Consider the following 16,771-nt stretch of genomic DNA (forward strand, 5'->3'; position numbering starts at 1 on the left):
GAGGATAGTAAGAGGGAGAGAGAGAGAAAGGGAGAGAAAAGAGAGGAAGGGCAGTAGGAGGGAAAGGGAGAGAGGTAGAACAAAAAGGGAGGGAGGGAGGAATAGTAGGAGGGAGGGAAGGAAAGATACAGAACTAAGGAAGAGGGAGGGGGGAATAGAAGGAGGAAGGGAGAGAAAAAGAGAGAGCAAAAGGGAGGGAAAGGGGGAGTTAAAAGAGAGAGAGAGAGAGAGAGAGAGAGAGAGAGAGAGAGAGAGAGAGAGAGGAAAAGGGAACGAAAGAAGAAGGAATAATGTACAGCTGGGAGGAAAACTTGAGGAAAGAGAAAAGAAGAGAGGGATATGGAGAGCAAGAGAGAGAGAGGGGGGGGGGAGGGAAAGGGAGAGGGAGGGAGGGAGGGAGGGGGAGTCAGCAGGGAGGAAGTAGGAGAGACGAGAAGAAAGCAATAAGTATCAAGGTAAGAAGAGAGAGAGAGAGAGGAGCATAATACAGAGACAACCAAAAAGAGGAGAAAAAAGCAAGAGAGGAGTGACAGAAAAAAAAAAACAGCGGGTGTCATAAACTTCCCTCTTGGCGGCGTCTGGGAAAAAAAAAATATATATGGGTGAAAAATCGAAGACAAATTTTTGAAAGCGAGAGCAGAAAAAAAAGAAAAAAAAATCAAAATGGCGTCCCCTGGATAAAAAAATAGTTAAGCGAGGGTTTTATAAAATGTGGTGCGGGATTTTTTTAATTAAGTGGATGAGAGAGAGAGAGAGAGAGAGAGAGAGAGAGAGAGAGAGAGAGAAAGTATGCTGAGAAAATGAGAATGACGGACAGGAGGGTGAGGGTCAGTAATGAGAGAGAGAGAGAGAGAGAGAGAATTTCCCTCGTAAATCCCCCCCTTCCTCTCACTTTGTCCATCCTTCACCATTAGACCCTATTCTCTCCAATATATTTCCAGCCTAGCCCTCTACTGACCTTTCCTCCCTCTCTCCCTTCCTCCCTCCCTCCTTTCCTCCCTCCCTCCCTCTCTCTTTTCCTCTCTTCCTCTCTTATTTCCTCCCTCCCTCTCACGCCTTTCTTCCCTGTACTGACCTTTCCTCCCTCTCTTCCTCCTTTCGTTTTCCCTCCCTTTCCTCCCCCTCTCCTTCTTTCCTTCCTTACTCCCCCTTTTCCTTCTTTCCTTCCTGTACCTCCTCCTTTCCCAGCTTTCCTCTTTCCTTTCTTCTTTCCATCCACGGTTTACCCTCCCTCCTTCACCATTTTATCTCTTCCTCCCTCCTTTGCCTGTTCGTACCTCCCCTCCTTCCCTATTTCTTCCTCTGTTTCCTCCCTTTCCTCACATCTTCCTTTCCCCTTCCTCCCTTCTCCCTTCCATCCCTCCTTTTTCCTGTCATTCCCTTTCTCCTCCCCTCCTTCCTTCCTTTCCTCTTTCCATTCCTCCCTGCCTCCCTTATTCTCCTTCCCTCTCTCCTTTTTTCCTCCTTCCTCCCGTGCCTTCTTTATTCTCCTCCCTTTCTGCCTTTCCTCCCTTCCTTTCTTTCTCTCCCTACATCCCATTTCTCCTCCTTCCCCTCCCTCTCCTCTCCCATTCCTGTCTATAGTGAAATACGGCAAGACACTCCCGTAGAATTTTAAAGCGTATATAATCCATGGGGGAGAGAGAGAGAGAGAGAGAGAGAGAAGGGTGGGGTGGAGGCAAGGGGAAGTGCAGGAGGGAGAGTAATAAAGAGAGACTGAGAGAGGAAAAAATAAGGAAGAGAGGGAAAAGAGGAGGATGAAAGAGGGAAGCAGGATTAAATGTGTGTGCGTGAGAGAGAGAGAGAGAGAGAGAGAGAGGGGGGGGGAACAGCAGTGAGGTAGTCATGGAAAGAGAAATGAGAAAGAGAAAGAGAGAGGGGGGGGACGGGAGGATGTGGGCTGGCAGGGACAGAGGAGACGACTAGAGCAAGACATGAGAGAGAGAGAGAGAGAGAGAGAGAGAGAGAGAGAGGCGGAATTAAGCGAGTCATTAACGGGGTGAACAGAGAGTGAGCCTGAATGAGGAAAAACTTAGAAGAGAGAGAGAGAGAGAGAGAGAGAGAGAGCGAGAGAGAGAGAGAGGTATGAATACTGAAGGAGTAGGAGGTGGAGAGGAGGTGAGATGGAATGAAGATTGAGTGGAGGAGGAGGGAAAGTGGAGAGGAGTAAATGAACAGTAGAGAGAGAGAGAGAGAGAGAGAGAGACAGGGAGAGAGTTAAGAATTAAGTGGTAGTCATTAAGGGCGTGAAAAGAAAGTGGACGCGAGTGAGAAAAGGGTTCGGAGAGAGAGAGAGAGAGAGAGAGAGAGAGAGAGAGAGAGAGAGTAGAGACTAGAGTTGTAATCTAGATGACGTATTAGCTTCGTGACACCCATTTAGCGATTTATTTTCCACATTGCACTGACTTTGCTTTTGTTCACCCCATTTCAGTCTCTCACAAGCTTCTCGAGGCTTAAATACTAACTGCTGAAAATCATCTACCACTCTGCCACCAATATCGTATGATCTGCAAAGAAGTGATTTATTCCTAGTCTCTCTCTTTCCCAGCATCCCTTTAGGTCGCTCCATACCAGGCACGTGCTGGCGCGGGCGGGAGTCCTTCTTCATTTTAACTCTGAAATTTTCGCCCACACCCGCCCGCGTCCAGTAGGGCCGCTCTCTCTCTCTCTCTCTCTCTCTCTCTCTCTCTCTCTCTCTCTCTCTCTCTCTCTCTCTCTCTCCTATGCCCTATATTTACTTCCTTCACCACCCAGACTATAGACAGCCTTATTCAAAAGTACGCTAACAATCCACAGCCACTTCTGCTTCCTCCCTTGCCCCCCACTCCTTCCCAAACGACACGGTATCCCTCCTTCTCACACTGCTTTGCTTTTTGCGTCATACTGTTGTTACATAAAGGTAGATTATGCAACTCCTTCCATCGCCTCAGCCACCAAAAGAGTGAACGCTAACTTTTGCTCAAGGCTGTAAGATGAAGCAGCCTTGGAGACATTACACATCCTTGAAGCAACTCTCTCTCTCTCTCTCTCTCTCTCTCTCTCTCTCTCTAAATTCGTCTAAGAGTAGCATGATTTTTAGTGAATAATACGTCATTGGGGTGAAGTAGTTAGGACGATAGAGGTATAATAGAGAGAGAGAGAGAGAGAGAGAGAGAGAGGTTGGGAAAATGAGGAATACGAAGAGAACGGTCAAAAAGGAGAGAGAGAGAGAGAGAGAGAGAGAACGTTAAGGTATCAGGGGAGAAAATCTGACCATTACCAAGGCTCAGGTCTGATGGATGTCGAGAACTTAATAAATAGAGACGGGGTAGAGAGAGAGAGAGAGAGAGAGAGAGAGAGAGAGAGACAGACAGACAGACAGACAGACAGACAGACAGGCAGACAGACTAACTGGCAAATTTGAGAGAGAGAGAGAGTGAGGCAGACAGACAGACGACAGACAGACAGACAGACAGACAGACAGACAGGCAGACAGACTAACTGGCAAACTTCAGAGAGAGAGAGAGAGACACACACACAGACAGACAGACAGACAGAGACAGAGACAGAGACAGACAGACAGACAGAGACAGAGACAGACAGACAGACATATCGACAAACAGACCAACAGGCAGACATGAGGGATGGATAAATATAAATTGATAGAGAGAGAGAGAGAGAGAGAGAGAGAGAGAGAGAGGAAAAACTAATCCCCCTCTGACATGCTTCACTTCTGATTCTTCGATATTTGTGACCGTCTTGGCGTTGATCTCCAGGTAACTCAAGACGTGTGGAAAGGAAGGGTTTAAGTACAGCCTTCATTAACCCCTTCATCACTACACTTCCTTCCCAGCTTGAGTAAAATCGGAATATCGTCTGGTGGTAGTTTCAGTAAAATTGGAAAAATAAATAGATAAATAACACATCTCTTTTTGTGTTGATAATCTTGTGTCCTTGTTTGAATTGGCTCTTATTTTCGTCGCCAAAGGAAGCTCCCTAACACCTCTTCCTAACCGATTTATTTTTGGACGTGGCTGGTTGACGTAAGTTTGTACGTTATTTATGCAGATCATGGTGATACTGGAAGGATTAATGTAACACAGAAGAGGACAGTAAGGTGTAATAAACAAAATAAATCGCTAATGAAAAGGCGTTTGGGAGCTTCCATAACCGACGGGAATACGGGCCATGACCCTCTTAACTGACGTATGTCTTTCGAACCTCTTTACTTATGGTTCCGCTGGCATTATGATTATTTTGATTTTATGGCCATTCTTGATATTATCTTGATATGACCTCCCGTGACGTAGGATATTGACTTATGGCTGCCTTAACATACACTATCCTTGACTTACGGCCTTCTTGACCCATGACTTTGACCTCTGACCTTCCCTGGCTTATGATCTTGACCTCTGACCTTCCCTGGCTTATGATCATGGCCTCTGACCTTCTCTGTCGCGTGACCTTGACGTACGACCTTCCTTGACTTACGATCTTGACTTTGGACCTTGTGTTATACTCCACTCCCTTGCCTTATCTTTCGGCCTGACTTACGCCCTACTTATGGTCTCGCTTCATCACCCGCCAGACACCTTCATCTCTCAGACACCTTCACCTCCCCCACATTTACATCTCCCTGATATTTCCAGCTTCCATATATTTATTGCGTCCTCATACATCTAGCTCCTGATATCTCCTGCTTCCTTATATCTGTAGTTTCCTGATACTTCCTGTCTCCTAATATCTTTGGTTTCCTATTATTTCCAGCCTCTAGAGATTTACAACTTCCATACATTTCCAGCTTCCAGACACCACAGCATCCCAATACCACCAAGAGCCAGACATTGCCAACTTCCAGACATTGCCAACTTCCAGACATTGCCAACACCCAGACATTGCCAACACCCAGACATTGCCAACATCCAGACATTGCCAACACCCAGACATTGCCAACACCCAGACATTGCCAACACCCAGACATTGCCAACACCCAGACATTGCCAACACCCAGACATTGCCAACATCCAGATTTTCTCCGCCTGCCTGGAACGTGCGAATCGAAGAGTTGGTAATTTAGCGGGCGTGATATTGTTGCACACGCACACACACACACACACACACACACACACACACACACACACACACACACACACACACACAGTCGGAAAGAACAGAACTGATTTCATGCGTTCTGGGCTTACACACACACACACACACACACACACACACACACACACACACCTCGCTTTGCAATATTGATCTCAGGCAGGCGAGCGTTGTGGTCGGGTTCTTCTGGTGGGGTGTGGGTGTTGCTTCCCCTCCCTCCCCCTCCCTCTCATTCCCCCTCCCCCTTTCCTTCCCCTTCCCATTCCCCCTGCCTCTCCCCCTTTCTATCCCCCTTTTCCTTCCCACTGCTCTTCTCTATTTCCTTCCCTCTCCCCTTCATTTCCCTCCCCTTCCCTTATTCCATCCTCCTCCCCCATTCCAACCCCTTCCCTCTCTCCCTCCCCTGCCGTCTTTTCCTTCTCTTCTCCCATTCTTCCCCTCCCCCTCCCCTTCCCGCTGCCTCTTTCCCTACCCTCTCGCTCCTCAACGTCCATCCTTCATTGCAGTCCCTCCCCCTCCTTCAATGATACACATCCTTACTGGTATTCTGAAACCCTCCCCCTTTTCTCTCCTTCCCTCCCCCTCTTCCTGTCATTCCCTCTCCTCCCCTCCCTTTCCTTCATACTCCTTCCCTTCCTTCATCCCCCTCCCCTACTTTTTTCCTTCCTGTCCTTCCTTCTATCCCCTTCTTTCTCTCCCTCCATTACAATTGCCTATTCCTGATGTCCTGCTCCCCTCATCTCTCCTACCTCTTCCTTTTGTCGTTCCCTCCCTCCCTCTCTCACCTTCCCATTCCTTCATCTGTCTTCTCTTTTTTCATGCCCTTCCTCTTCTTTCCCTTCCCCTTCGTCTTTTTAGTTCCTCCTCTCCTTTCATCCTCTTCCCGTTCATTCTTTTCCTTCTGTAGCTTCATTCCTCTCCTCATTCTTCTCAGTTTATACATCCGTTCTGATATTTTGAACCACCCACATCTGCCCCCCCCCTTTCTTCCTTCTGTCGTCCTCTACGTCCTTCCCTATCCTCTTCATCTCCCTTCTTCATATTTACGCATCCTAATATACTGTTTTGAGTCTTTCTTTGTCTCCCTCTTCTTCTGTCCTCCTCCTCTCTTTCTCTCTTCCCCCTCCCTTTCTCTCCTCCCCCTTCCTTTCTCGTCTCCCCCTTTCCTCTCCCCATCTTCTGTCACCCCTTCCCTTTCTCTCTCCCTCCCATTCCTTCACTCATAACATTTTTCTAGTAGGGTTTTTGTCGTCTGCACACTCTCGTCAGGTTTTAGCCATAGATCAGTGTCATAGCTGTTCCAGTAGCAAGGAAAGTGCCACTCGAGATGAATTATAAAGCCACTGACATCTGTACATAATGGTCTCTCGTCTTTGTAGTGTTAGTGGAGGATGTATATAACCTCTCCATTTTATAAGTCTTAAGTTGAATCCAGTATTTTGAAGAATGCATGGCTATAATACAAACTAGTACAGGTAGGGAAAATAGACGCTAACAAATATCAGATTTACACTTTACTCGGCTACTCATACACAGATTAGACTTTGACCTTGCCCTGTGATCTTGACCTTTATCCGGTTCTCAAAATCGAATCCCGCCATCCTTGGCTTACCCTTAATCCTTCCACCAAGTTTTATGTAAATGTGACAAAAACAGTTTAAGATAACCCCGCCGTGTGACCTTAAGCTTTGACCTGTTATTCTAAAAAAGTCATCACCTTGGCTGACCCTCAACCTATTCACCAAGTTTGATTAAATTCGGATGAAGTGAGGAAACCAGAACACAACAACTCGATTTCTTAATTTTGCTTATAACACGTTCTCTTAATGCCATAGTTAGTCAAGGGTAGGAGATACTGAGATCCTTGTCACTCATCAAGAAGACATTATCACAAAGTACATAACATCCTTTTTTATTGCCTAAGTCTACGGCCTCTTCCCTCCCTTTTTAACCCACTCATTTTTCCTGCCTCACCAAATGTCCCTCATGCTTCCTTGCCTTCTTTCTCTCCTGCGTGACCAAACATCAGTCATGCTATCCCTTACTCATCCCATATCTCCTCCTGCTCCTCCTCCTCCTCCTCCTCCTCCTTACCAGCCCCCCACCTCTTATCCCCTAGCCATCCCCGCCCCCTTCTTCAGTCGCTATCCATCCCCCACCTCCTCCTCCTCCTCCTTCCCCCTACGCCATCCCCTCTTATCCCCTACCCATCCCCCGCCTCCTATATCTTACCCATCCCCTTTTTCTTCCTATCCCCTACCCATCCCTCATCCTCGGCCTCTGTCTTCTCACCAAACACTCGATGCTACGAACCACTCCATTGCCTTTCGTCTTCAAGTTTGTCCTTTTGCTCCTTCATAAGCTTCTTAGGGCATAGTTTTGTCTTAACCCATGCAGAGTGGTGACTTATTTTCTATTCAGTCTGTCTCCATTCAGCTTAGGTTAGACTTTTCGATCTGTGAGGTTAGATATCAATAGCTCCCTCAGGTGATAGACAGCCTTTGCAGTGTTAAAAATAAAATTGTTTGGTTTTGTAATAAGCTAAAGATACGTCACCGGATTGAGGTTAAAAAAAAAATCGCTTAGAGTAATAATTAGTTCGGTATTCCCAGCCGCTTATGTCCAGGAAGAAAAGTAGGGGGAAATTAATGAGAGAGAGAGAGAGAGAGAGAGAGAGAGAGAGAGAGAGAGAGAGAGAGAGAGAATGTGTGTGTGTCGTCTGTTTTATTTCCCTGTTTATTTGAGATTCACAATGCTTTATTACATGTTTGCCTCTGTCATTTTTTTTTCACCTCTCTCCCTTCCTCCCTGTTACTCACTTCCCTCCCTGTTTTTCATATTCCCCCTTGTTTTTCATCCCTCCCTGTTTTCACCCCTCTCCCTCCCTCCCTCCCTCCCTGTTTTTTCTTGTCACCCTTCCATCCTCCCTATTTTCACCATCCTTCCTCCCTCCCTCCCTCCCTGTTTTTCACCGTCCTCCTTCCCCCCCCCCTGCTTTCCACCTCCCTCCCTCCCTCCCCCTTGTTCTTCCCTAGTTTTCACCTGTTTTCCCCTCCCTCTCTCCTTCCCTGGTTTTCACTCCCCTCCCTCCCGTTCTTCACCACACTCCCCTACTCCCTCCCTGTTTTTCACCTCCCTCCCTACATTCCTCCCAGCCCTCACCTCGTTCTCCCTCAGTTTTATACCTCCCTTCCTCCTTTCCTTCCTTCCTTCCTTTCCTAACTCTCTCACTCCTTCTCTCCCTCCCTTCCTCCTTCTCTCCTCCCCTCCCTCCTTCTTTCCTTCCCTCCCTCCCTCAATCCTTTTTTACTCCCCTCTCTCCTTCTTTCCTTCATTCCCTTCCTCTCTCCTTCTTTCCTCCCTTCCTTCCTTCTCTCCTTCCCTCCCTCCCTTTCTGCTTTTCCTTTCTTGTCTGCTTTCACACTCTGCTGAACGTCTGGGTACGTTGTGGTATTATCCTTGCTATGTAATTAACTTCAAGATGCACGCAGCTTCTCTCTCTCTCTCTCTCTCTCTCTCTCTCTCTCTCTCTCTCTCTCTCTCTCTCTCTCAGCCTTTTGACAGATAATATAGAGAAAAATTATGTAAGAGATTAAAGATTTTAGATAAATGATTTAATTTAAGGGAATGCGTTGCATGAAACGTGCTTTATAATCATCCTTCACACACACACACACACACACACACACACACACACACACACACACACACACACACACACTCCCACCTCCCCCCACACACAATAGCCCCAGCCCTTTCCTTCCCCCACACACACACTCCCACACTAACCTCCCTCCCACAGACAGACTCCCAGATAGACTCCCCCAAATCCCTAAAAACTAATAAAAGAGATATCAATTCCATTTTGGCTGGTAAATTGCTACAGGTCTCCTTCACCCTCGTCTTTAGCATCCCAGGGATTGTAATCTTCGTGACTAGCAGCGTCTTAGTCTTCAATCTGTCTTCCGGTATCCCCAGACTCCCTCCCCACCCATCCCACAGGCTCCCAGACTCCCCTCCATCCCAGATACACTCCCAAATATCCCCTTCTACTCCAGGTCTCCCAATGCTAAGACTTCCAAGCTAGCCCCTCACTCCTAAATACATCCCATGCCTCCCTTTCCCTCCTAGACACACTCATTTCAACGCTATTATCAGAGAGAGAGAGAGAGAGAGAGAGAGAGAGAGAGAGAGAGAGAGAGAGAGAGACAGACAGACAGACAGACAGACAGGCAGGCAAACACAGACAAAAGCAGACAGGGAGAGAACGAAGCTAAAAAAAAAAATATTGATCCCACTTTGGCTAGTAAATTGCCACTAGTCCCCGCCCCCCCGTCGTCAGCATCCCAGCCATTGTGTTCTTCGTGACTAGCGGCGTCTCACTCATTCGTTCGCCTTTCGTTATCTGGCCTCCGTCTCTTTCCTCGCTGAATGGCTAATATTTCTCGTATCTGACACCGAGAGAGAGAGAGAGAGAGAGAGAGAGAGAGAGAGAGAGAGAGAGAGTGAAGGAAGATTAGGGAGATTGAAAATGGAACGGGGATGGATGAGGGAAGAATGATGAGAGAGAGAGAGAGAGAGAGAGAGAGAGGGGGGGGAGGGAGGGAGGAAGATATGAGAGGCTGAGTTTGGGTTTTATGAAGGTGACCTGTAGTAAAGGAGAGAGAGAGAGAGAGAGAGAGAGAGAGAGAGAGAGATCGGGGGCGTAAAAATTTGTGTACAAGAAAAAGGTGAAGGTTAAAAAGAGAGAATCAAGAACGAATGAAAGGTGGGATACGACAAGGAAAAAGCTAAGACACGAGGTTGGTCCATATACAGGGTGTAACGCGACGTATGACAAAAACTTACACCAATGATCTATCATGTAATTCTGAGTATATTTTGTTCTATGAACATATGCTCTCTGCGACCCCAGTTCAGTACCCAGCATTCGGCTGTTTTGTGTAAAAAGCTCATCTCTTGCATGTGCCATTGAGTGAGAGCAATGCAGGGCGACGGGACACGAGTATTATTAGCTTATACTGTACTATACATAAAAATCCCATATCCTATTAGTACACACGAGTTTTAAGAAGTAACTTTACGTAGTCTATTGATTCTTTAACATCAAGTCATGCATTCATGCAATTCTTTTGCACATATCGACTGTAATTAAGGATTAAATTCAAATTTTATGTCTTGAAAGGGAGTAGGGAGGAAGGGAGGACAGGCTGGTGTGTTGTGCCAGTTATGTAATATTTGGTTTGTAGGATGTTGCTACCAGCATTATCATAACACCCACAGCTCATTCAGTAAAAGAACTTTACCGTACTGAGTGACTAGCATCACTTTAAGTCAGGAGTAATATTATTATTCATAACAATTTTTCTGCTGCAAGTAAACGTGGCACCGTTTTTTTCATATGCTGACGTGAGAACAGTGATACAGGATTGCCAATGTAATGACTATGTTGCTAGACCTATTTTTTTTTGCTTCTACTTGCGGCACTAACATCTGGCAACATGATATCTAGCTACATTCTGGATATTTTTGCCATTTTTAGGTGATATTCTAGAGATTTTATCGTATTTTCTAGCGATGTTTTGCAGTGTTTATTATCTAGCGACATTCTGACAAGTTTTCAGGACTAAACTAGCGAGACTCATATAGGGACTTGGCAACCCTGCGTCCACTGTCATTTGAACGGGAACATTTGCAGGGGAGGCACATACTTTACATACTGTTCTCCGCGTTCTGTTGTTCACCGGGTTCAGCTTCACATGTTCATGAAACAGCATGCCACGTACGTACAGCAATGAAGAATATGCAGTTATCGTGTATTTTTTTACGGATTCTGCGATGATGTGCTGCAGAGAGGAACAGGTGGAGATACCCAATGGCGCCACGTTTACTTGCAGCAGAGAAATTGTGATTAATAAAATTATTCCTGACTTAAAGTGAGGCTAATCTCCCTTTAGAATAACGTTTTTCCACTAAATGAGCTGTGGGTGTTATGATAATGCTGGTAGCAACATCCTACAAACCAATTATTACATAACTGGCAACAACACACCAGCCTGTCCTCTCTCCCTCCCTACTCCCTTGCAAGCCATAAAATTTGAATTTAATCCTTAATTACAGTCGATATGTGCAAAAGAATTGCATGAATGCATGACTTGATGTTAAAGAATCACTAGACTACGTAAAGTTTCTTCTTAAAACTCGTGTGTACTGATAGGATATGGGATTTTTATGTATAGTACAGTATAAGCTAATAATACTCGTCTCCCGTCGCCCTGCGAAGCTCTCACCCAATGGCACATGCAAGAGACGAGCTTTTACACAAAACAGCCGAATGCTGGGTACTGAACTGGGGTCGCAGAGAGCATATGTTTATAGAACAAAATATACTCAGAATTACATGATAGATCATTGGTGTAAGTTTTTGTCATACGTCGCGTTACACCCTGTATTGCGTCTCCCTAGCCAGCTCTCGTGTGTTGAGGGGACGGCTGAATTAGTGTCAACCAGGGTCAAGCAGGGTCAAGTCTCCATCATTTTGACCTTCCATACCCCTTTTCATGCGTTCTAGTGTGTATTTTTGACGTCCTTTAGTTACATGGCAGTTTACTCATTTCTAGAAGCAGTGAAAAAATCTGCGACTCTTACTTAACCTTATTGAGCCGTCCCATGAACACACAAGGCTATTAGACCACCTTTATATGATGATGGATTGTGAGAGAAATGAGTGAGAGGCGGAGGAATTATTGTACATGGCGTATCCAGGATGAAAAGAGGCGGGTAAGTGTTTTAATTAGGCCAAATGTGTTCAGAAGGAGGGTGGGGGAGGGAAGGAAAGGGGAGAGGAGGGGGTTAAAAAAGGAAAGCGGAGAGGAGAGGGTTGAAAAAGGAAAGGAAAGGACAAATGAAAGGAAAGCCATTTTTATGATTGTGGAGATCTTTTGGACATTTTATTGATAGCTGCAGTCGAAAGTTTATATTTATAGTTGTATGTTATGTCCATTGAGGGGAGGACAGGGACTGAGAGAGAGAGAGAGAGAGAGAGAGAGAGAGAGAGAGAGAGAGGAAACAGAAAGGGGAGGTACGGGAAGTGGAAGAGAAAGAGAGGATGAAAAGAAGACCGAGGGAGAGGGACGAGGAGCAGGGGGAAGGAATAGGAAAACCGGGAGTTAGAGAAAGGATGGAAAGAAGGAAGAAAGGATGGAGAAAAGAAGGAAGAGGGTAGGAAGGAAGGAAGGAAGGAAGAAAGGATGGAAAAAAGAAGAAAGAGGGAAGGAAGGAAAGAAGGAAAAAGTGAGTGGGAAGGTTTTGGTGGTAATACAGGGATGAATTGTGGCGAGAAAATGAAGGAGAAGAGGAAGAAATGCCAGCGAGTCGAGAGAGGGAAGAGCTATTGTATGCAGCAGAGTAGAGAGAGAGGAGGGGGAGGGATAGGGAGGGTGTATATCGAACAGCTTATATTTGGATTGCTGAGGTGACAGAAAGATAATCGAGTCTTATCATCCAAACAGAGAAGACTTGAAAAAAAGGCAGATTGCGAAAGAAGTGTGAAAACATTGAAAATAAATAAATAAATAAAAATACCATACCCACCACAGCCACTCTAAGACCTACAGCGACATTCATAACTATAGCTTTTACCGCAGCTGAAAGTACCATCCCACACCACAGCCTCTACTACCACAACTACCACTCACACCACACTCAGCGTCCTTAACCATAGTCACAGATTCCTCCACAGCCTGCACCCTGCCCTACCACCACAGCCTGCCCCCCAGAACCCACACCACAGCCCCTACACACAGCTACAACCCCCACCACAACTAGAACTTCCTCCCCAGCCCACGCCTTCCCCCCACAGCCCCACAACCCACCTGCGGGTCCTCAAATCCTTGGTTAATGGTACCATACGCAGGGCCGCCATTTTCCTGCACCAGCCTGTTTCTCATGTCTCTCATCTCCATGCGCTCCAGGCTCTTCTGCGGCACCACCATCTCCCGCTGAGACGTCCGCCGCACCAGATGACCTGCGTTCGCCATGGTGTCGGGTGGGGTCGGGTCAGGTCAAGTCGGGTCGGGTCGGGTGTGTGCGCCGGCCGCCCTCTCAAGGACTCGCCAGGGTTCCTTAGGCCAAGCGCATTTTGCCGGTGGTCTGGGTGGGAGGGAAATAAAGTGTTAACAATATGGTTGTAACCTGGGGGGAAAAAAAAGTGAAAAAATGAAGCAAAAAGAAAAAAAATAGAGAAGAGCGTCCCCATCATCCCGAGTGTGTGTGTGTGTGTGTGTGTGTGTGTGTGTGTGTGTGTGTGTGTCGGTCTGTTTATCTTATCTTTAGAGAGCTCCCCTCGAAGTGAAGGGGTTAATGAAGGCCATATCTAACCCCTCCAGTTCGAAAAGTCCCGAAAATTGCATGGAAATCGTCAGTCAGCCTCAAAAATGAAGTAAAAAAGAAAGATGTGTTTGTGTTTCAGGTTTTTCCTGTCTTTAGTTCTCTCTCTTTTTTGTCTGCCATAATTTCGACTTCTTCCTTTTGTCTTTCCATTTTTCCCATTTCTCTTTCTCATGTATGTCGTCTAGAAGTAAGAGCAAATATGTTATGAAAGTCCATTGCAGCAGTGAGTGTGTGAATGTAATTGTGTGAATGAAACAAATGACATTAATGTATGAGATAGTGGCAAAGTGTTGATGTGTAGCAGAAGAGGAGCCTGTGTGTTTTTCTTCTGCATTTCTCTCTCTCTCTCTCTCTCTCTCTCTCTCTCTCTCTCTCTCTCTCTCTCTCTCTCTCTCTCTCTCTCTCTCTCTCACTCGTCTTACTCCTTCCTCTGTTCTGTCCATTTTTTTTCAGTTCTCTTTCTGTGTTTCCTTTGTGTCTCTTTTCCCCCTTCTGTCTTTGTGTTACTTTGCTCTCTCTCTCTCTCTCTCTCTCTCTCTCTCTCTCTATCTATCTCTCTCTATCTCTCTCTCTCTCTCTCTCTCTCTCATCCACATCATCACCCCAGAAAGGTCACTCCAGTCACTTGCTAATTACACCAAGATATTTTTCACTCCCACGTTCGTCTTGCCTTATTCTTAGACCATCACTTGTACCTGGGACGATGGATGGTTAGGGAATGAGTGGATGGGGATGGGGATGGAGGATGGGAGGTTGGAGATGGGGAATGGAGAGGGGAAAAGTTGATGCTGTTGGGAGGCGGAGGGAGTGGAGTCGAAAGGGAAATTGGGGATTGAGAAGGAGCCATGGGGGATGAGGGAATTAGTGGGGAAGAGTGAGGTGTAGAGAAGGGGGAGGATGAAGGAGAATAGGGGATAGAGAGACTGGGAGTGAGAGATCTATGAGAAGCCGTTGATAGTTACTCAAAAGACGCCAAGCACATAAACCTGAAAAAAGCAGCTTAAAAATATTCGAAATTTCCTAAAACGTCTTAAAGATCCATAAGAAAATGTAGGTAAATTGTAAGAAGTGTCTCAAGATGCAGGTGAAAGAGAGAGAGGGGGGAGGGGAAAGAGAAGATGGGAGGAGAGTGACAAGTTAAAAGGAGTGGAAAGAGGAAGAGGAAAGACAAGAGGAAGAAGAAAGTTGAAGGGGAAAAGGGAGAGGGAGGGCTTAGAAGGATGAAGGGGGTGAAAAGGAGGGAGGGAGGGATGGAAGAGTAAGGAAGAGTGAGAAGAATGAAAGGGAAAAGGAAGAAGAGAAGGTAGGGAGGAAAGAGAAGAATGAGGAGGACGAAAAGAAGATAATGGATGGGAGTGAGGAGAGGAAAGAAAGGGGGAGAATGAAGGGGAAGAGAGAGAGGAAGGAGGAGGAGGTGGGGGGTGAGAAGGATGAAGGGGATAAAAAGGAGAAGGGGTAGGGAGAAGAAGCAGGGGGGAGGTAAGGAGAGGAAAGAGAGGAGTGAGAAGGACGGCAGAAGGTCAGAAGAAGGTCAGTGAAGGAGGAGGGGGGATAGGACCGAAGGAGAGCTGGATGGGGAGGGAGGCTGTACTGTGGAGAAAAGATGGAGAGACGAAAGAGGGAAGGAGTAGGAAAGGTAAAGAGAGGAGGGGATGATGAGGGTTAAGTTAAAGTGGAGGGAGAAGGAAGGGAGAAGGGGAGGGGAAGGGGGATAGGAACGAAGGAGAGAGAGGAAGTGGAGAAGGAAGGGGTAGGGGAAGGAGGATGGAAGCGAAGGAGGGAGAAGAATGACAGACGAAAGATGGAAGAAAGTAGGAAAGGTATGGAAAGAAAGGGAAGGGGAAGGAATGAAGGAAAGAGGGGGGGTTAAATCGAAGGAAGGAAGGATGGGTAGGAGAAAGGGGGGAGGGATAGGGAGGAACTTACTGTAGATCTGAGACAGAGAGACGAAGGACGGAAAAAAAGACAATAATAAGGAAGGAGAGGAGAGGGGAGGAGGAGGAGGAGGCAGGAAGAGATGGGACCGAAACATGGAAGGAAGATTAGGAGAAGGAAGGAGTATAAGTAGCTACAGTATAGACGCAAGATAAAGAGATGAAATAGGGAGGGAGTTGAAGAGAGAGGAAAATGGAGAGTTTAAGATGAAGGAAGGGAAAGAGAAGGAAGAGGGGGAAGGAGTGGACCGGAGGGAAAGGTTACGGAGAGAGTGAGAGAGAGGAGAGTTATGTAAGCTGTAGCCCTACGATGGAGAGGGGAAAGCGGGAAGGAAAGAAGGGTCACTGAGGAGGCTGAGGGGAAAAAAGGAAGTAAAAGGAGGAGGGAGAGGAGGATAGGTTGCCACTTACCTAAAATGAAAGGACAAAAATGGAAGGAAAGTAAGTAGGGAGAGAATAGGAAAGGGAGAACGACTGAACGAGGGAGAGAAGGTTTCAGGAAAAGGGAGCAATTAATTTTCTGTGGACGTAAGATGGAAAGACGAAAGAGAGAAGGAGTAGGAGAGTAAAAGAGGGAGGTGAAGACGTAGAGTTAAGATGGACGAGGGGAGAAAGAAAGAAAGGAGAGGAAAGAGAAGGCTGGGTTGGGAGAGAGAAGGAAGGGAGGGGAGAGAGAAGGAATGGAGGGAAGAGAGAAGGATGGGAGGGAGGAGAGAGGGAAGGAAGCAGGGGATTAAGTGACTTTGAAAGTAAGATGAAGAGACGAAAGAGGGAAGGGGAAAGAAAGTAAAGAAAGGAGGAAAATGACGAAGGAAAGAAAATAGGGAAGGAGAAAGGAGGAAAACATGACTGGGGAAAGAAGGAAGGTTAAAGAAGGGAGGGAGAGGGAGGGAGGGAGGTGGAGGGAGGGAGGGAGGAAAGATGGAAAGTTTAGGAGAGTCGGTGATGAAGAAGAGAGGGGTGAAGGAAGGGGAGGTAGGGAAGGGGGGAGGGGATGGGGCGTCCGAATTAAGGTTGGGGAGGGGGAGGAGGAAGGGGCTAAGTTTGAAGTATGAGAGAGAGAGAGAGAGAGAGAGAGAGAGAGAGAATATAGGCAATGGAAAAGAATGAAATGAGAGAGAGAGAGAGAGAGAGAGAGAGAGAGAGAGAGGTTTATGACGGGGGTGAAGCAACTGGTGGAAGGAACTCGAGGGAGGAAAATGAGGATAAGGAGGAGGAGGAGGAGGAAGTGAGGATAGGACAGACAACCCCTTCAGTACGAAGGAATCTTTATTTTTATCTTTATTTATTTATTTAAGTGTTTATTGCGCCTGGTGGTAAAGGAATCAGTAAAGAAGTGAGGATAGGATAATAAAGTAGTG

The 16,771-nt window shown here is 46.5% G+C and overlaps 1 protein-coding gene across 1 annotated transcript in view; it reads right to left on the reverse strand.

Annotated features, from left to right (window-relative positions):
- Nucleotides 1–13,143, reverse strand: part of LOC145394047 (sodium-dependent neutral amino acid transporter B(0)AT3-like) — a 124,956-nt gene extending 111,813 nt beyond the window's left edge. The window contains exon 1 of the mRNA XM_080268016.1: nt 12,960–13,143. Coding sequence (XP_080124142.1) covers nt 12,960–13,124 — 165 coding nt within the window. The 5' untranslated portion in view covers nt 13,125–13,143. The remainder of the gene's footprint in view (nt 1–12,959) is intronic.
- Nucleotides 13,144–16,771: the final 3,628 nt, after the last annotated feature.

The sequence above is a fragment of the Coenobita brevimanus genome, chromosome 26 (assembly GCF_032717465.1).
Source record: "Coenobita brevimanus isolate Jiangsu-jjx chromosome 26, ASM3271746v2, whole genome shotgun sequence".
Classification (NCBI taxonomy): Eukaryota; Metazoa; Arthropoda; class Malacostraca; order Decapoda; family Coenobitidae; genus Coenobita; species Coenobita brevimanus.